At 39.1% G+C, this 21,622-nt stretch overlaps 1 protein-coding gene across 1 annotated transcript in view; it reads right to left on the reverse strand.

The window, feature by feature from the left end:
• The window catches only part of ARHGEF39 (Rho guanine nucleotide exchange factor 39), a 619,672-nt gene that overhangs the window by 193,455 nt on the left and 404,595 nt on the right, over nt 1–21,622 (reverse strand). The window contains exons 7-8 of the mRNA XM_053696961.1: nt 3,392–3,520; nt 3,074–3,303 (exon numbers count right to left, since the gene is read on the reverse strand). Coding sequence (XP_053552936.1) covers nt 3,074–3,303; nt 3,392–3,520 — 359 coding nt within the window. The remainder of the gene's footprint in view (nt 1–3,073; nt 3,304–3,391; nt 3,521–21,622) is intronic.

Consider the following 21,622-nt stretch of genomic DNA (forward strand, 5'->3'; position numbering starts at 1 on the left):
TCAGGCAGCTGTTTCAGTTTGATTCTTCTGCTTATAATTTCAGTTTTTTTCATTATAAGATTAAAACTTTTTGATTTGGGTTGTGGATTATTTTTTCAGCGGAATTGGCTGTCTTTATTTTATCCCTCCCTCTCTAGTGACTCTTGCGTGGAAGCTCCACATCTTGGGTATCTGCTATCCCATACGTCACTAGCTCATGGACTCTTGCCAATTACATGAAAGAAAACATAATTTATGTAAGAACTTACCTGATAAATTCATTTCTTTCATATTGGCAAGAGTCCATGAGGCCCACCCTTTTTGTGGTGGTTATGATTTTTTTGTATAAAGCACAATTATTCCAATTCCTTGTTTGATGCTTTTGCTCCTTTCTTATCACCCCACTTCTTGGCTATTCGTTAAACTGAATTGTGGGTATGTTGAGGGGTATATTTATAGGCATTTTGAGGTTTGGGAAACTTTGCCCCTCCTGGTAGGAATGTATATCCCATAGGTCACTAGCTCATGGACTCCTGCCAATATGAAAGAAATGAATTTATCAGGTAAGTTCTTACATAAATTATGTTATTTACAGAAAAAGTGTCCTTACACAGGTGTCCGATACAAATACAAGAGTAACCCCTCTGAGGAAGCGTGAGCGAAACACTTGTAAGGGGTAGTGATGACGCGAATTGTTCGCCGGCGAATAGTTCCCGGCGAACATAGCTTGTTCGCGTTTGCAACGGAGGGACAGTGTAGCTGCTGGTGATTTAATAGGGAAATTGATAGCTAGGCTAGTGTATTCAGTGTCCACTACAGTCCTGAAGGACTCATCTGATCTCTGCTGTAAGGACAGCACCCCAAAAAGCCTTTTTTAGGGCTAGAACATCAGTCTGTTTTTTTTTCCCCCTGTGTAATCTAATTGTAGTTGCCTGCCTGCCAAGCCACTTGCCCAGTGTCACCACTCATATCTGGTGTAACAGTAGTGTAAATTTAAAAAAAAAAAAATTTTTTGACTGTGAAACATCAGTCTGCTAGTGTAATCTAATTGCAGTTGCCTGCCTGCCAGCGTGTGTGCCAGGCCCACTTGCCCAGTGCCACCACTCATATCTGGTGTAACAGTAGTGTAAATTAAAAAAAAAAAAAAAACTTTTTTAGCTGTGAAACATCAGTCTGCTTGTGTAATCTAATTGCAGTTGCCTGCCAGTGTGTGTGCCAGGCCCACTTGCCCAGTGCCACCACTCATATCTGGTGTAAAAGTAGTGTAAATTTAAAAAAAAAAAAAAAAAACTTTTTTAAATGTGAAACATCAGTCTGCTAGTGTAATCTAATTGCAGTTGCCTGCCTGCCAGTGTGCGTGCCAGGCTCACAGCATATACTGTGCCCACTTGCCCAGTGCCACCACTCATATCTGGTGTAACAGTAGTGTAAATTTAAAAAAAAAATAATTTTGGACTGTGAAACCTCAGTCTGCTTTTTTGTGTCAGGCTCACAGCGTATACTGTGCCCACTTGCCCAGTGCCACCACTCATATCTTGTTTAATAGTAGTGTAAGTGTACATTTAAAAAAAGAGAGAGAGAGGCAACGCAGAGAGAGGAGTCTGAAGAAGAGGAGTCAGAGGAGGAAGGTGGCTTTGAGGAGGTGGAAGAGCAAACAGCAGGCGTCCCAGGGGGCTTGTTGTCACCTTTCGGGGACCCTTGGTGTTGTACGTGGCTGGGTGGAGGAAGAGATCTTCAATGACATCAGTGAGGACAAGGAACGGGACATATCTAGCTTGGTATCCAACCTTGTACAAATGGGGAGTTTGCGGTTGTGCAAATGGACTGTTTGCGGTGCGTTAAACGGGGAGTTTGGTCTGTCACTGTGAAGCGGGCGTAACCCTTACACTACCTGATCGATACAACATCATACCTGATGTTTTAAAGCACGTTATTCCAAACAATTTAGGAATGTGATTTATGCCCTTTATGGCTTAAAACCAGACTCTGCATCAACTATGTAATTTTACGTGGGAGTTTTGCCATGGATCCCCCTCCGGCATGCCACAGTCCAGGTGTTAGTACCCTTGAAACAACTTTTCCATCACTATTGTTGCCAGAAAGACTCCCTGTGGGTTTTAAAATTCGCCTGCCTATTGAAGTCAATGGCGGTTCGCCCGTTCGCGAACATTTGCGGAAGTTCGTGTTAGCCAACTGAAAATTTTAAGTTTGCAACATCACTAGTCAGGGGTCTGGCTTCAGAGAGTTCATACTCTCATTTTTTTAACCGCTTACTCTCTATGATAACTGTTGATTGCCAATAGCTTGTAAATGTGTGTTATATTCTGAGATCAGATATTGTGCTATGTTAGTGAAACAAGTCAGTTAAATGTTAATCTAGCACCCGCTATAGAAGGGGCTTAAGCAGACAGAATGTATTACACTGAATAGCTGTGCTAAAGTTAACTGTGCAAGCAAGCACTTTATAATTACAGAAAGATTATTATCTTATTTGCTTTAATCTCGCAATCTGACATCCAACATATTAACAGGTCCTCTTGTTACAGCATTATTTCTGAATTTATTAATAGCCGGCTACAAAATATAATGTTTGTATCTGACTGCTTGATATTATACAAACCAAGTATGTTTCACATCTAGATACATGATTCTCAGCGGTATTATTCACACATCTATGCTATATATTGATATCTAGAGAGTTTAAGTGTTTTTAAACGTGTATGATTGAATAGTTAAACCAAAAAAGATAAAGTAGAAATGGTTAAAAAGTGTTCCTGTATGATTCAGTGAGAATTTTTCCTAAATAATTGCAGGGGTAAAGCACTCTTTTGTTTCAGACTTTGTAACCCATTTATCTACAAATACAAGAGTGCCTGAGATATATATAAGGGTAACCAAATAATTATTTAACTTTGCACTTTAATCTGATTGCTTTTCAGAAGACTTCAGAAATAACTTATTAAATAAAGCCCTTCCGAGCATTAATGCAATACAGAAAATCTGTGAATTCAGCTTCTTAAAATGCAGAAATATAAAAAATATATAGATGTGTTTGGAAAATAAGTGTAAAACCATGAAAGATGGTGACACTTACACTGACAAGCCCTCCTTGGCTTTGTGTATGTCCCAGTACTCGCTCAACACGACATTCTCTTAGAGGGTAAAGTGCACGACATGAAAACTTCCGAGCATTAAGTGGATGTAAAGGATGACAAGGTGAGGTGACCAAGAGAAGATCAGAGAAAAGAAACATCATACGATGCTTGACATCCTCGCCACTGGGAGGAACAAGAAACAGCCACCCCTCTCTGATAAAACGTCTTCCTGAAAGACAAAATAAAAGTTCCTAACTAAACATATTCACAGTGATACAAGATGCAGGCAGACAATATGTGAAATGAAAACATCTCACCTGGGTTTACAATTTGAAGCTGTCGACCCTTTAGCATCTTCTGTACTCTCTTTAGTTGGCGATCATTCTCCTGACATTTAGATAGCCCACGTATATACTGACACACCTGGCGCAGTGAATCCAAAGCACCTGTAATGTAAACAATGTGTGTGTATAAAAACAGTTCTGTTTCACCCAACATCAAGTCTTGACTGATGTCTGGGGAAGCTCTAATCACTTTGGGGAAGCTAGAAAAACTTTTGGGAAGTTGCAGTAACTGAGGAAGCTTCTTTCATTGGGTATTACTAAGTCATTGGAGCCGTTCAAGTGTGGATATTGTAGATGTCTTTTACTTATTATCTAATGTTTAGCACATGTTTTCATAGGTTGACAGGGTACTTTGCATTTGGATTTTCTAAGGAGAATCACAGATGCCAGTTCTTATTATTTTAGCTGTTCTAATGTAAAATCCTTGAGACTCAGATGTCACAATTGATAAATTATTTTGTTTCTTGGTGGTAAGAGTACACAAAATGACTTACTTTTGGAAATTAATACCCAAGCTGTGGAGTCTATGACTAGGACATAAAGAAGGAACTACAAATTCCTGATTAATAATCTCCAAAGAAACCTTCCAAGATAAACCACAAAAGTTCAAAGGGGGGAACTTAAAAAGCCCTGAGGACTAAGTTCATATTTCCTGAAGGCAAAAAGGGCATGGTAACTGATCTGATTCTGACCAAAGCCTGAACAAATGCATGAATATTCAGAAGATGAACAATCCTTCTGTGCGAGAAAACTGAAAGTGCAGAAATGTTATCTATTTGAGTGCTGACTAACAGACTCTTGTCTAAATCATCTTGTAAAATTCAAGAAGCTGAATGCCAGCAAGAATTTACAATGACTAGCTTGTGATTTGGAATCAAGGCATCCACCACAGAATCAAAGAACCTCTTTGGAAAAGAACTAAGCGTTCAACCATTAAGTAGACAAATTGACAGAATGAAGAATGTGGAAAAGAAAGAAGATTGAGATAACAGACCTGGGCATGAAAGGAGATGCCACAGAGGAGAGCTGAATATCCAAAACTAGATTGGCATACTGCAGCCTGTTAATCTGAGCAATTACTCCCAGAAGAAGTACAACTGGAGGAAAGGATTACAGAATTGTTAAAGGATCTATCAACTCCACTTGAAGCTCTCACAACCTCGACTCATATTTGGGGAGACTGAGAAACAGACAGGATGCAATACATTCAATCTCTAGAAGACCCCAGCAACACCAACTAATCGCAAATCTGATTGAGGGAACCTGTCCTTGAGAGATAAAACCACTTCCTAAATGTTGACCCCAGGAATGTAAAATACTGAGGTGATAAAGAGATGAGCTGCTGACCAACATAGTATGCGAGAAAACTCTTTAATCTCCAGATAATAATAGATATCAGACTGAAAACAAATGAAAAGAACAGTCTAGGAGGGACTTCCGGGCAGCGGCCATCACTGGTTGCACTGAGCTTCAGCTCCTGAGCCCTTCACCACCTTTCTTCTCATTTTGGGCTGAAAATTTGATATTAACATATCTAATCAGGTGGAGAGGTTTATCTGAGGACGCCCTGACCCAAGAGATAGGGTTTTGGATCGTGGTGTGGCTCCCCAGCCCTCAGTACCGGACTTTATTGTTTGAGGCCTTCCCCTATTTTTTGAAGCCTCTCTTGTCCCCACAACTGCTGCACCTATTGTGCAGCCAATGCCCTAAGTGGCAAATTATTATGGAGCTATCAATAAATGAGTCTGAGAGAAAAACCTGTATACTTCTAGAGGAGCACTTCGCAAAACTGCACTTACTAATCGAGAGGTGCTTTGATGTGAAATCATCTACCCTTACTAGCGGCAATGTTAGCCTAACGGATGAAGCATGGGAGGCAGATTCTCTTGAAGGAGATGATGTGCACCTAGTGGAAGATCATACCATAACTGTTTCCTGTCCTCAGCCAAGAGTTGCACACGCTGATGGCCAACTTTTACCTACGATGCAGAATATGTACTGCAAGGCTACCGATGAAGGGCTTGTGGATGCAGCTGCTAGTAGGAATTGTGGACGCGTAAAGGAAAAGGAACTTCTAGGACACTACAAGGGTTGTATTGAAAGGGAGATCCCACATGGCCACAACAATCAAGTATTGCCTGGAGCTCATGTCGCTATTACAAGGATTATAGTATGCGCTCCTGGAGAAGCGACTCTACAGCAGCGGGACCCATATGGTCAGAGTCCTGCTCTTATTTACCCTCCGCAGCAATGGAGAGAGCCAGATCACGGCTTGGCAGTAGTGAGACCCACAGGAGATGACTGGCTGAGCACATCTGTTAATAGCCGGCACAATACTCTATCATATTCTGCATCAAAGGACGCCATTCTTGGAACAGCAGCCCCAATTAACATCTCAGATTGCAACCACTGCACTCAAAGTGTCTTAGATATAAGTAAATCACTCACATACAGACCCCGGAACATAGCTGGGAACTTGATAACAGCGCACAATCCTCCTTCACCCGGGTCAATGGACAGAAGGCTCCTCATCTCTATGGGACAGTTTTGTGGTATAGATAAAACTGGGATTGGGTAATTCATATATAGCGCTTGAATTATTTACAAATGAATAGCAGTGCACAGACTACCTGATTGTTTTATTGTCACTAGCCTACTTAGTTTATAATAGCAGTAAATATATGTGTAGCTTAGCTGACTGTAGCAACCATTATAGTGCTCTCTTGTCGTATTTTCAATATTTCTTTTTTATATAAGTGAGTTATATAGTGTTTATTTATCTACTTGGTACACGCATATCATCTCTGTAGATGACAACCTTAGGTTTGACTAATCCCAGAGATTACGTGCTTCATTTACCCCCTCTCTCTCTCTCTTTTGGTAAATAAGCTCCTGTGTCCTCCTCTACATATAGGTCTGAAGCACCGGGTCCCCAGATATACATAGAACAAAAGGTTCAGCTTAGAATTAACTGCCAATCACTGTTTAATTTTATTAAATACATGTGAATATCATACTATTAGTTCATTATGTGTCTGTAATCTCTCCCATTATATTCCTTGACCTACAAGCACTTATATATATTATGTTAACTACCTCTTATTAAGTCTGGCAGATGGCAATAAGTAAATTCTTTAGTTGTGTTAAAGTTGCTTCTCTTGCTTCCTACTTGTTCAGAGGAGTTTTATTCCCGTATATGATATCTTGCCTCTATAAGTATTAGGGGCTAAGACTGTGCTAACTGTGTAGAACCTTTACAAAATATCTGTATCTGTACTTGTCTATACTCACAGCCGATATCCCGTATCCCCAGGTAGACATTGGATTTCCAGCAAGCTGTTACAAGATCTTACATAAATACCAGGCTTCTCCACTAGATGGGGGTAAAGATTCAATTATTGATTTTCAAGTGAAGCAAGAATCTCTTCGTTTCACCTACACTAGAGTAACAATCAGACCTTTGTGAATGTTATAAGTTACTATATAAAGATATGGAGTGACCCCATGGAAGAATCTAACATTCATCCCCTGACATTTAGTACTCCATTAATATAGTATTAATTTATTGGGATTAGACACAGATAGACAAAGTAACTGTGGTAATATTTATTCATTCTGTTATGTTTTTTTTGTGTGTTTTTTGTCTGTTGTGACACTATTGATAGTTGAAAATGCATGTTTATTACAAGCTATACCTTCTAAGTGAGGGGGTACAAATTGCACAATACGCGCCTTTCTACTCCCTATTAGGGTGGGCTCGTAAGCCTTACATTACATGGATGTGGCTTGATATTTCAGTTTAATGGTTTATCTCTATCCCAATGCAGTTTGTTTAGAACACTTTAACCATATAATTGTAAAAATGAGGTTTTACCATCCATCGGGAACCAAAAGTGGTCCCCTATATTCCTATTGCCTTCTTTCAATTAAGCTCCCCAGAGATCAATAGGGTTCAAGAGTGACCCCTTTCATCAGTAAGAAGGTCCTGTTATATGGTACTGTGGAACTTGAAATGTCATAAATTACTGTGCTTTCTCGTTGTCTTTTAGAAAATGGTTAAAACTTCTTATTAATGTAAGTGTTTCAAGACTGTTTGCTTGTGTGTTGTAATCTGCCTATTATGTACCACTTGGTAAACCTCAATAAATAAAATTAAAAAAAAAAAAAAAAAGAAAAGAACAGTCTAGAGAATAAGCTATAGCTAAAGAACTCTAAAGATCGCACAGAGTTCCCAGATAGTTATCCTAAAAGGGTGGTGTCTGTGGCAATTATTTCCCATGACGGACAAGGAAAACCATTTCCCAAAAAATTGGAATGAGGAATAACCAGCAGAAAATAGATCCTTTAACTGAAGAATACATATGGATAAACAGACAGGTTAGTGTGGTCTCCATTTATTTGATTTAGCATGCATAGTTGAAATGGAGGTAAGTAAAACCTGGAATATGAAATGGCATCTGCTACTGCCACAATCAGACCCACTACCTCCATGTAAAGAACTACAGACACCTAGGATTGGGACTGCAAATTCTGAGAAGCAAATTGAAGTTTGAGCTTATGCTAATTGGACAAAAAAAACAACTAAAAACTGTCAAATTAAGACTGGGTCTAAGATCACTCCCAGAAAGGAAACCGTTATACTTGAGGTCAGAGAACTATTTGCAACATTGATCTTAATAGTAGAGCACCCAGAACTTGATAAAATCCGATAAAAAATAAATAAAAAAAAACTACAGACTGATATCCTCTAGATCCTGAACCCACTGGAGGAGGAGTGGTGCTTGTTTATCTTTGAGACATAAGCAACCTCTCTTGAGGAGGAAGTGATCGAAATAGTACTTTGTACCCTTGAGAAACTATTTCCCTTACCATGGAATTATGTACAAACAAAGACCAGGCCTGCAGAAAAACATAATTTATGCTTACCTGATAAATTCATTATTTTCATGGTGGTGAGAGTCTATGATCCATTACTCTTGGCAATTACCCTTCCCTACCACTAGGAGATGTCAAAGATTCCCATCTCACCAATACCTCAGTCTAATGTAAAGCTGTGCACAAAGAGGAAGGAAAAGTAATTTTGAGCAATTTCAAAATAGGAGCATGGAAAAAAGATTTGCGCAAAAAAAGAAGAAGAAAAAAACGCAGAAAAAAAATATGGCGGGGCCTTGTGGACTCTTACCACAATGAAATAAAGGAGTTTATCAGGTAAGCATAAATTATGTTTTCTTTCATGCAGGTGAAGAGTCCACGATCCGTTACACCTGGGAACTAATACCCAAGCTGTGGATTACACGAGTAATAACAGAAAAGGGTATGATCTAAGAAATATAATTTTTCACTGAGCCCCTAATAGAAACTAAAGAAAAGGCAATAAAAATAACTAGTAGTTTACTTTAGCAAAAAAACAGGCAAAAATAAATCAACAGGAGACAACTGCCTAGAGGACACCCTACCAAAGGCTGCCTCAGAAGAAGCAAAAACATTAAAATGGTAGAAAAAAAATATGCAAACCATATGAATCAAAAGCTTCAACCAAGTAGCCAAATAAACAGCAGAAAATCTCACCAGATAAATTCCTTTCATTCCGGATAGGGGGAGTCCACGGCTTTATTCCTTACTGTTGGGAAATACGACACCTGGCCACCAGGAGGAGGCAAAGGCACCCCAGCCAAAGGCTTAAATATCCCTCCCACTTCCTCATTACCCCAGTCATTCTGCCGAGGGATCAAGGAAAAGTAGGAGAAACATTAGGGAATAAATGGTGCCAAAAGAATAAAATAAATAGGGGACCCCCCATAGACAAGAAAAAAACGGGCGGGCCGTGGACTCTCCCTATCCAGAAGGAAAGGAATTTATCTGGTAAGCATTAATTATGTTTTCTTTCCTAAGATAGGGAGAGTCCACGGCTTCATTCCTTACTGTTGGGAAAACTATACCCAAGCTCCAGAGGACACTGACTGAATAACGGGATGGGAATAAAAAGGAAGAGGCAGACCCTATTCTGAGGGCACCACAGCCTGCAAAACTTTTCTCCCGAAAGCTGCTTCAGCCCGAAGCAAAAATATCAAACTTGTAAAATTTTGAAAAAGTGTGTAAGGAGGACCAGGTAGCCGCCTTACAAATCTGATCCATAGAGGCCTTGTTCTCAAAGGCCCAAGAGGAAGCCACTGCTCTAGTGGAATAAGCCGTTATCCTTTCAGGAGGACGATGTCCCGCTGTCTCGCAAGCTAAGCGGATGACACTCCTTAAAGGGACAGTCTAGTATAAATTAAACTTTCATTATTCAGATAGGACTTTTAAGTTTAATCAACTTTCCAATTTACTTTTATCATCAAATTTGCTTTTTTCTCTTGGTATTCTTAGTTTAAACTAAACATAGGTAGGCTCATATGCAAATTTCTAAGCCTTTGAGGGCTGCCTCTTATCACATGCTTTTTAAATCTCTTTTCAACACAGAGACAGAAAGTACATGTGGGCCATATAGATAACACTGTGTTCAGGCACAGGGGGTTATTTAAGATTTAGCACAAAACAATGCTAAATTTAAGACAATAGATAATAAACAGTCACAGTCATGTGATCAGGGGGCTGGAAGAAGGTTCCTAGATACAAGGTAATCAAAGAGGTAAAAAGTATATTAATATAACTGTTGGTTATGCAAAACTGGGGAATGGGTAATAAAGGGATTATCTATCTTTTAAAACAATAACAATTCTATGGTAGACTGTCCCTTTAAACAAAAAGATAGGGAAGTCGAAGTAGCCTTCTGCCCCTTATGCTTCTCTGAATAGACAAAGAGGTAGAACGTCTAAACTCCTTAGTAGCCTGAAGATAGAACTTCAAGACGCGAACCACATACAAATTGTGAAGTAAGCGTTCCTTCGATGAAGAAGGATTAAGACACAAGGAAGGCACACCAATCTCCTGATTGATGTTGTGATCTAACACAAACTTAGGAAGAAAACCTAATTTAGTACGTAAAACTGCCTTACCTGCATGAAAAATAAGATAAGGGGGCTCACATTGCAAAGCAGAGATCTCAGAAACTCTGCGCGCAGAGGCAATAGACAATAAAAAGAGAAACTTCCAAGATAACAATTTAATGTCAATGGAATGCAGAGGCTCAAACAGAACCTGTTGCAAACCCCGAAGAACAAGATTTAGGCTCCAAGGATGAACCCCAGATCTAAACATAAGTCTGAACCTAATCAGCCTTAACAAAGGACTGCACGTCTGGAAGCTCAGCCAGTCTCTTGTGCAATAAAACCGACAGGGCCAAAATCTGTCCCCTCAGGGAACTAGCAGAAAGGCCCTTCTCCAGCCCATCCTGGAGAAAAGATAAGAGCCTGACAACCTTAACTTTGCGCCAGGAAAAACCACGCTCTTCACACCAGAACAAGTAGGTCCTCCACACCTTATGATAGATATGCCAAGTAACTGGTTTACAAGCTTGATGAAGAGTATTAATGACACTCTTAGAGAAACCTCTCTTGGCTAAGACTAAGAGTTCAATCTCCACGCAGTCAGCCTCAGAGAAACATAATTTATGTAAGAACTTACCTGATAAATTCATTTCTTTCATATTAGCAAGAGTCCATGAGCTAGTGACGTATGGGATATACATTCCTACCAGGAGGGGCAAAGTTTCCCAAACCTTAAAATGCCTATAAATACACCCCTCACCACACCCACAATTCAGTTTAACGAATAGCCAAGAAGTGGGGTGATAAGAAAAAAGTGCGAAAGCATATAAAATAAGGAATTGGAATAATTGTGCTTTATACAAAAAAATCATAACCACCACAAAAAAAGGGCGGGCCTCATGGACTCTTGCTAATATGAAAGAAATGAATTTATCAGGTAAGTTCTTACATAAATTATGTTTTCTTTCATGTAATTAGCAAGAGTCCATGAGCTAGTGACGTATGGGATAATGACTACCCAAGATGTGGATCTTTCCACACAAGAGTCACTAGAGAGGGAGGGATAAAATAAAGACAGCCAATTCCTGCTGAAAATAATCCACACCCAGAATAAAATTTTAATGAAAAAACATAAGCAGAAGATTCAAACTGAAACCACTGCCTGAAGTACGTTTCTACCAAAAACTGCTTCAGAAGAAGAAAACACATCAAAATGGTAGAATTTAGTAAAAGTATGCAAAGAGGACCAAGTTGCTGTTTTGCAAATCTGATCAACCGAAGCTTCATTCTTAAACGCCCAGGAAGTAGAAACTGACCTAGTAGAATGAGCTGTAATCCTTTGAGGCGGAGTGTTACCCGACTCAACATAGGCATGATGAAATAAAGATTTCAACCAAGAAAGTCTTTTCTAGAACCGGAAAAGATGACAAATAGACTAGAAGTCTTTCGGAAAGACTTAGTAGCTTCAACATAATAATACAAAGCTCTAACAGCATCCAAAAAATGCAATGATTTCTCCTTAGAATTCATAGGATTAGGACATAATGAAGGAACCACAATTTCTCTACTAATGTTGTTAGAATTCACAACCTTAGGTAAAAAATTCAAAAGAAGTTCGCAGCACCGCCTTATCCTGATGCAAAATCAGAAAAGGAGACTCACAAAAAAGAGTAGATAATTCAGAGATTCTTCTGGCAGAAGAGATGGCCAAAAGAAACAAAACTTTCCAAGAAAGTAATATAACGACCAAAGAATGCATGGGTTCAAAAGGAGAAGCTTGAAGAGCCCCCAGAACCAAATTCAAACTCCAAAGAGGAGAAATTGACTTAATGACAGGTTTTATACAAACCAAAGCTTGTACAAAACAATGAATATCAGGAAGATTAGCAATCCTTCTATGAAAAAGAACAGAAAGAGCAGAGATTTGTCTTTCAAGAAACTTGCGGACAAACCTTTATCTAAACCATCCTGAAGAAATATAAGTCTTCCAGACTCTATAATATATCTCTCTAGATACAGATTTACGAGCCTGTCACATAGTATCAATCACAGAGTCAGAGAAACCTCTTTGACCAAGAATCAAGCGTTCAAACTCCACACCTTAAAAACATAATTTATGTAAGAACTTACCTGATAAATTCATTTCTTTCATATTAACAAGAGTCCATGAGCTAGTGACGTATGGGATATACATTCCTACCAGGAGGGGCAAAGTTTCCCAAACCTTAAAATGCCTATAAATACACCCCTCACCACACCCACAAATCAGTTTAACGAATAGCCAAGAAGTGGGGTGATAAGAAAAAAAGTGCGAAGCATATAAAATAAGGAATTGGAATAATTGTGCTTTATACAAAAAAATCATAACCACCACAAAAAAGGGGTGGGCCTCATGGACTCTTGTTAATATGAAAGAAATGAATTTATCAGGTAAGTTCTTACATAAATTATGTTTTCTTTCATGTAATTAACAAGAGTCCATGAGCTAGTGACGTATGGGATAATGACTACCCAAGATGTGGATCTTTCCACACAAGAGTCACTAGAGAGGGAGGGATAAAATAAAGACAGCCAATTCCTGCTGAAAATAATCCACACCCAAAATAAAGTTTAACAAAAAACATAAGCAGAAGATTCAAACTGAAACCGCTGCCTGAAGAACTTTTCTACCAAAAACTGCTTCAGAAGAAGAAAATACATCAAAATGGTAGAATTTAGTAAAAGTATGCAAAGAGGACCAAGTTGCTGCTTTGCAGATCTGGTCAACCGAAGCTTCATTCCTTAACGCCCAGGAAGTAGAAACTGACCTAGTAGAATGAGCTGTAATTCTCTGAGGCGGAATTTTACCCGACTCAACATAGGCAAGATGAATTAAAGATTTCAACCAAGATGCCAAAGAAATGGCAGAAGCTTTCTGGCCTTTCCTAGAACCGGAAAAGATAACAAATAGACTAGAAGTCTTACGGAAAGATTTCGTAGCTTCAACATAATATTTCAAAGCTCTAACAACATCCAAAGAATGCAACGATTTCTCCTTAGAATTCTTAGGATTAGGACATAATGAAGGAACCACAATTTCTCTACTAATGTTGTTGGAATTCACAACTTTAGGTAAAAATTCAAAAGAAGTTCGCAACACCGCCTTATCCTGATGAAAAATCAGAAAAGGAGACTCACAAGAAAGAGCAGATAATTCAGAAACTCTTCTAGCAGAAGAGATGGCCAAAAGGAACAAAACTTTCCAAGAAAGTAATTTAATGTCCAATGAATGCATAGGTTCAAACGGAGGAGCTTGAAGAGCTCCCAGAACCAAATTCAAACTCCAAGGAGGAGAAATTGACTTAATGACAGGTTTTATACGAACCAAAGCTTGTACAAAACAATGAATATCAGGAAGAATAGCAATCTTTCTGTGAAAAAGAACAGAAAGAGCGGAGATTTGTCCTTTCAAAGAACTTGCGGACAAACCCTTATCTAAACCATCCTGAAGAAACTGTAAAATTCTCGGTATTCTAAAAGAATGCCAAGAAAAATGATGAGAAAGACACCAAGAAATATAAGTCTTCCAGACTCTATAATATATCTCTCGAGATACAGATTTACGAGCCTGTAACATAGTATTAATCACGGAGTCAGAGAAACCTCTTTGACCAAGAATCAAGCGTTCAATCTCCATACCTTTAAATTTAAGGATTTCAGATCCGGATGGAAAAAAGGACCTTGTGACAGAAGGTCTGGTCTTAACGGAAGAGTCCATGGTTGGCAAGATGCCATCCGGACAAGATCCGCATACCAAAACCTGTGAGGCCATGCCGGAGCTATTAGCAGAACAAACGAGCATTCCCTCAGAATCTTGGAGATTATTCTTGGAAGAAGAACTAGAGGCGGAAAGATATAGGCAGGATGATACTTCCAAGGAAGTGATAATGCATCCACTGCCTCCGCCTGAGGATCCCGGGATCTGGACAGATACCTGGGAAGTTTCTTGTTTAGATGAGAGGCCATCAGATCTATCTCTGGGAGCCCCCACATTTGAACAATCTGAAGAAATACCTCTGGGTGAAGAGACCATTCGCCCGGATGCAACGTTTGGCGACTGAGATAATCCGCTTCCCAATTGTCTACACCTGGGATATGAACCGCAGAGATTAGACAGGAGCTGGATTCCGCCCAAACCAAAATTCGAGATACTTCTTTCATAGCCAGAGGACTGTGAGTCCCTCCTTGATGATTGATGTATGCCACAGTTGTGACATTGTCTGTCTGAAAACAAATGAACGATTCTCTCTTCAGAAGAGGCCAAAACTGAAGAGCTCTGAAAACTGCACGGAGTTCCAAGATATTGATCGGTAATCTCACCTCCTGAGATTCCCAAACTCCTTGTGCCGTCAGAGATCCCCACACAGCTCCCCAACCTGTGAGACTTGCATCTGTTGAAATTACAGTCCAGGTCGGAAGAACAAAAGAAGCCCCCTGAATTAAACGAAGGTGATCTGTCCACCACGTTAGAGAGTGTCGAACAATCGGTTTTAAAGATATTAATTGATATATCTTCGTGTAATCCCTGCACCATTGGTTCAGCATACAGAGCTGAAGAGGTCGCATGTGAAAACGAGCAAAGGGGATCGCGTCCGATGCAGCAGTCATAAGACCTAGAATTTCCATGCATAAGGCTACCGAAGGGAATGATTGAGACTGAAGGTTTCGACAAGCTGTAATCAATTTTAGACGTCTCTTGTCTGTTAAAGACAGAGTCATGGACACTGAATCTATCTGGAAACCCAGAAAGGTTACCCTTGTTTGAGGAATCAAAGAACTTTTTGGTAAATTGATCCTCCAACCATGATCTTGAAGAAACAACACAAGTCGATTCGTATGAGATTCTGCTAAATGTAAAGACTGAGCAAGTACCAAGATATCGTCCAAATAAGGAAATACCACAATACCCTGTTCTCTGATTACAGACAGAAGGGCACCGAGAATCTTTGTGAAAATTCTTGGAGCTGTAGCAAGGCCAAACGGTAGAGCCACAAATTGGTAATGCTTGTCTAGAAAAGAGAATCTCAGGAACTGATAATGATCTGGATGAATCGGAATATGCAGATATGCATCCTGTAAATCTATTGTGGACATATAATTCCCTTGCTGAACAAAAGGCAATATAGTCCTTACAGTTACCATCTTGAACGTTGGTATCCTTACAAAATGATTCAATAATTTTAGATCCAGAACTGGTCTGAAGGAATTCTCCTTCTTTGGTACAATGAAGAGATTTGAATAAAACCCCATCCCCTGTTCCGGAACTGGAACTGGCATAATTACTCCAGCCAACTCTAGATCTGAAACACAATTCAGAAATGCTTGAGCTTTCACTGGATTTACTGGGACACGGGAAAGAAAAAATCTCTTTGCAGGAGGTCTCATCTTGAAACCAATTCTGTACCCTTCTGAAACAATGTTCTGAATCCAAAGATTGTGAACAGAATTGATCCAAATTTCTTTGAAAAAACGTAACCTGCCCCCTACCAGCTGAACTGGAATGAGGGCCGTACCTTCATGTGAACTTAGAAGCAGGCTTTGCCTTTCTAGCAGGCTTGGATTTATTCCAGACTGGAGATGGTTTCCAAACTGAAACTGCTCCTGAGGATGAAGGATCAGGCTTTTGTTCTTTGTTGAAACGAAAGGAACGAAAACGATTGTTAGCCCTGTTTTTAACTTTAGACTTTTTATCCTGTGGTAAAAAAGTTCCTTTCCCACCAGTAACAGTTGAAATAATAGAATCCAACTGAGAACCAAATAATTTGTTTCCCTGGAAAGAAATGGAAAGTAGAGTTGATTTAGAAGCCATATCAGCATTCCAGGTCTTAAGCCATAAAGCTCTTCTGGCTAAGATAGCCAGAGACATAAACCTAACATCAACTCTAATAATATCAAAAATGGCATCACAGATGAAATTATTAGCATGCTGGAGAAGAATAATAATATCATGAGAATCACGATTTGTTACTTGTTGCGCTAGAGTTTCCAACCAAAAAGTTGAAGCTGCAGCAACATCAGCCAATGATATAGCAGGTCTAAGAAGATTACCTGAACATAGATAAGCTTTTCTTAGAAAATATTCAATTTTTCTATCTAAAGGATCCTTAAACGAGGTACCATCTGACGTAGGAATGGTAGTACGTTTAGCAAGGGTAGAAATAGCCCCATCAACTTTAGGGATTTTGTCCCAAAATTCTAACCTGTCAGGCGGAACAGGATATAATTGCTTAAAACGTTTAGAAGGAGTAAATGAATTACCCAATTTATCCCATTCCTTGGAAATTACTGCAGAAATAGCATTAGGAACAGGAAAGACTTCTGGAATAACCGCAGGAGCTTTAAAAACCTTATCCAAACGTATAGAATTAGTATCAAGAGGACTAGAATCCTCTATTTCTAAAGCAATTAGTACTTCTTTAAGTAAAGAGCGAATAAATTCCATCTTAAATAAATATGAAGATTTATCAGCATCAATCTCTGAGATAGAATCCTCTGAACCAGAAGAGTCCAAAGAATCAGAATGATGGTGTTCATTTAAAAATTCATCTGTAGAGAGAGAAGATTTAAAAGACTTTTTACGTTTACTAGAAGGAGAAATAACAGACAAAGCCTTCTTTATGGATTCAGAAACAAAATCTCTTATGTTATCAGGAACATTCTGCACCTTAGATGTTGAGGGAACTGCAACAGGCAATGGTACATCACTAAAGGAAATATTATCTGCTTTAACAAGTTTGTCATGACAATTATTACAAACAACAGCTGGAGGAATAGCTACCAAAAGTTTACAGCAGATACACTTAGCTTTGGTAGATCCAGCAGGCAGTGGTTTTCCTGTAGTATCTTCTGGCTCAGATGCAACGTGAGACATCTTGCAATATGTAAGAGAAAAAACAACATATAAAGCAAAATAGATCAAATTCCTTATAAGACAGTTTCAGGAATGGGAAAAAAGCCAGACATCAAGCTTCTAGCAACCAGAAGCAAATGAAAAATGAGACTGAAATAATGTGGAGACAAAAGCGACGCCCATATTTTTTAGCGCCAAATAAGACGCCCACATTATTTGGCGCCTAAATGCTTTTGGCGCCAAAAATGACGCCACATCCGGAACGCCGACATTTTTGGCGCAAAATAACGTCAAAAAATGACGCAACTTCCGGCGACACGTATGACGCCGGAAACGGAAAAGAATTTTTGCGCCAAAAAAGTCCGCGCCAAGAATGACGCAATAAAATGAAGCATTTTTAGCCCCCGCGAGCCTAACAGCCCACAGGGAAAAAAAGTCAAATTTTTGAGGTAAGAAAAATATGATAATTCAATGCATAATCCCAAATATGAAACTGACTGTCTGGAAATAAGGAAAGTTGAACATTCTGAGTCAAGGCAAATAAATGTTTGAATACATATATTTAGAACTTTATAAATAAAGTGCCCAACCATAGCTTAGAGTGTCACAGAAAATAAGACTTACTTACCCCAGGACACTCATCTACATGTTTGTAGAAAGCCAAACCAGTACTGAAACGAGAATCAGTAGAGGAAATGGTAAATATAAGAGTATATCGTCGATCTGAAAAGGGAGGTAAGAGATGAATCTCTACGACCGATAACAGAGAACCTTATGAAATAGACCCCGTAGAAGGAGATCACTGCATTCAATAGGCAATACTCTCTTCACATCCCTCTGACATTCACTGCACGCTGAGAGGAAAACCGGGCTCCAACTTGCTGCGGAGCGCATATCAACGTAGAATCTAGCACAAACTTACTTCACCACCTCCCTTGGAGGCAAAGTTTGTAAAACTGAATTGTGGGTGTGGTGAGGGGTGTATTTATAGGCATTTTAAGGTTTGGGAAACTTTGCCCCTCCTGGTAGGAATGTATATCCCATACGTCACTAGCTCATGGACTCTTGTTAATTACATGAAAGAAATTAAGGTTTTGAGATCCTGATGGAAAAAAGAACCTTGAGACAGAAAGACTGATCTTAACGGAAGAGTCCACAGCTGGCAAGAGGCCATCCGGACAAGATCCGCATACCAAAACCTGTGAGGCCATGCTGGAGCTACCAGCAGGACAAACGAGCATTCCTTTAGAATATTAAGAATACCCTTGGAAGAAGAACTAGAGGCGGAAAGATATAGGCAGGATGACACTTGTAAGGAAGAGATAATGCATCCACTGCCACCGCCCGAGGATCCCTGGATCCGGACAGATACCAGGGAAGTTTCTTGTTTAGATGAGAAATCATCAAATCTATTTCTGAGAGTTCCCACATTTGAACAATCTGAGGAAATACCTCTGGGTGAAGACCATTCGCCCAGGTGCAACGTTTGGCGACTGAGATAATCCGCTTTCCAATTGTCCATACCTGGGATATGAACCGCAGAGATTAGACAGGAGCTGGATTCCGCCCAAACCAAAATTCGAGAAACTTCTTTCATAGCCAGAGGACTGTGAGTCCCTCCTTGATGATTGATGTATGCCACAGTTGTGACATTGTCTTATCTGAAAACAAATGAACAACTCTCTCTTCAGAAGAGGCCAAGACTGAAGAGCTCTGAAATTGCACGGAGTTCCAAATATAGATCGGAAATCTCACCTCCTGAGATTCCCAAACCCCTTGTGCCGTCAGATACCCCCACACAGCTCCCCAACCTGTAAGACTTGCATCTGTTGAGATTATAGTCCAGGTCGGAAGAACAAAGAAGCCCCCTGAACTAAACGATGGCGATCTGCCCACCATGTCAGAGAGTGTCGTATAATCGGTTTAAAGATATTAATTGAGATATCTTTGAGTAATCCCTGCACCATTGGTTCAGCATACAGAGCTGAAGAGGTCGCATGTGAAAACGAGCAAAGGAGATCGCATTTGATGCGGCAGTCCTAAGACCTAAAATTTCCATGCATAAGGCTACCAAAGGGAATGATTGTGACTGAAGGTTTTGACAAGCTGATATCAATGTTAAACTTCTCTTGTCTGACAAGGACAGAGTCATAGACACTGAATCTATTCTAGAAACCTAAAAAGGTTACACTTGTCTGAGGAATCAATGAACTGATTGGTAAATTGATCCTCCAACCATGAACTTGAAGAAACAACACAAGTCGATTCGTATGAGATTCTTCGAAAATGAGAAGACTGAGCAAGTACCCAGATATTGTCCAATAAGGAAATACCAAAAAAAACCCTGTTCTCTGATTACAGAAAGAAGGGCACCGAGAACCTTTGAAAGAAATTCTTGGAACTGAGGCTAGGCCAAACGGTAGAGCCACAAAACTGGTAATGCTTGTCTAAAAAGAGAATCTCAGACACAAAAAGTGATCTGGATGAATCGGAATATGTAGATACACATCCTGTAAATCTATTGTAGACATATAATGCCCTTGCTAAACAAAAGGCAGGACAGTCCTACAGTAACCATCTTGAATGTTGGTATCCTTACATAACGATTCAATATTGATAGATCCGAAACTGGTCTGAAGGAATTGACCTTCTTTAGTACAATGAAGAGATAAAATAAAACCCCAGCCCCTGTTCCAGAACTGGAACTGGCATAATTACTCCAGCCAACTCTAAATCTGAAACATATTTCAGAAATGCTGAGCCTTTGCTGTGTTAACTGGGACACAGGAAAGAAAAAAATCTCTTAGCAGGAGGCCTTAACTGAAGCCAATTCTGTACCTTTCTGAAACAATGTTCTGAAACCAGAAATTGAGAACGGAATTGATCAAAATTTCTTTGAAGAAAACGTAATCTGCCTCATACCAGCTGAGCTGAAATAAGGTCCGCACCTTCATGGGTACTTAGGAGCTGGCTATAGGTTTTCTAAAAGGCTTGGATATATTCCAAACTGGAAATAGTTTCCAAACTGATACCGCTCCTGAGAATGAAGGATCAGGCTTTTGTTCCTTATTGTGAGGAAAGGAACGAAATGATCATTAGACCTAAATTTACCTTAGATTTTTTATCCTTTGGTAAAAAAGTTCCCTTCCTTCCAGAAACAGTTGAAATAATAATTTATTACCCTGAAAAGAAAGGGAAAGCAAAGTTGACTTAGAAGACATATCAGTATTCCAAGTTTAATCCATAAAGCTGTTCTAGCTAAAATAGCTAGAGACATATACCTGACATCAACTCTAATGATATCAAAAGATGGTATCACCAATAAAATTATTAGCATGTTATAGAATAATAATAATGCTATAAAATTATGATCTGTTACTTGTTGCGCTAAAGCTTCTAACCAAAAAGTTGAAGCTGCAGCAACATCCGCTAAAAATATAGCAAGTCTAAGAAGATTACCTGAACATAAGTAAGCTTTTCTTAGAAAGGATTCAATTTTTCCTATCTAAAGGATCCCTAAATGAATTACTATCTGCCGTAGGAATAGTAGCACATTTAGCAGGAGTAGAGACAGCCCCATAACCTTAGGGATTTTGTCCCAAAAAAACTCTAATCTGTCAGATGGCACAGGATATAATTGCTTAAACGTTTAGAAGGAGTAAAAGAATTACCCAAATAATTCCATTCCCTGGAAATTACTTCAGAAATAGCATCAGGGAGATTAAACACTTCTGGAATAACTACAGGAGATTTAAAAACCTTATTTAAACGTTTAGATTTAGAATCAAGAGGACCAGAATCCTCTATTTCTAATGCAATTAATAATTCTTTAAATAAAGAACGAATAAATTCCATCTTGAACAAATACAAAGATTTATCAGCATCAACCTCTGAGACAGAAACCTCTGAACCAGAAGAACCATTATCAGTATCAGAATGATGATGTTCATTTAAAAATTCATCTGAAAAAAGAGAAGTTTTAAAAGACTTTTATGTAAACTAGGAGGAGAAATAACAGACATAGCCTTCTTAATGGATTTAAAAAATAAAATCTCTTATGTTTATCAGGAACACTCTGAAAATTAGATGTTGACGGAACAGCAACAGGTAATGTAACAGTACTAAAGGAAATTTTATCTGCATTAATAAGTTTGTAATGACATGCAATACAAACAACAGCTGGAGAAACAGATACCAAAAATTATAGCAGATACACTTAGCTTGGTAGCTCCAGCAGTAGACAGCGATTTTCCTGTAGTATCTTCTGACTCAGATGCAACGTGAGACATCTTGCAATATGTAAGAGAAAAAACAACATATAAAGCAAAATTGATCAAATTCCTTAAATGACAGTTTCAGGAATGGGAAAAAATGCCAAAGAACAAGCTT

This window comes from Bombina bombina, chromosome 1, assembly GCF_027579735.1.
Source record: "Bombina bombina isolate aBomBom1 chromosome 1, aBomBom1.pri, whole genome shotgun sequence".
NCBI lineage: Eukaryota > Metazoa > Chordata > Amphibia > Anura > Bombinatoridae > Bombina > Bombina bombina.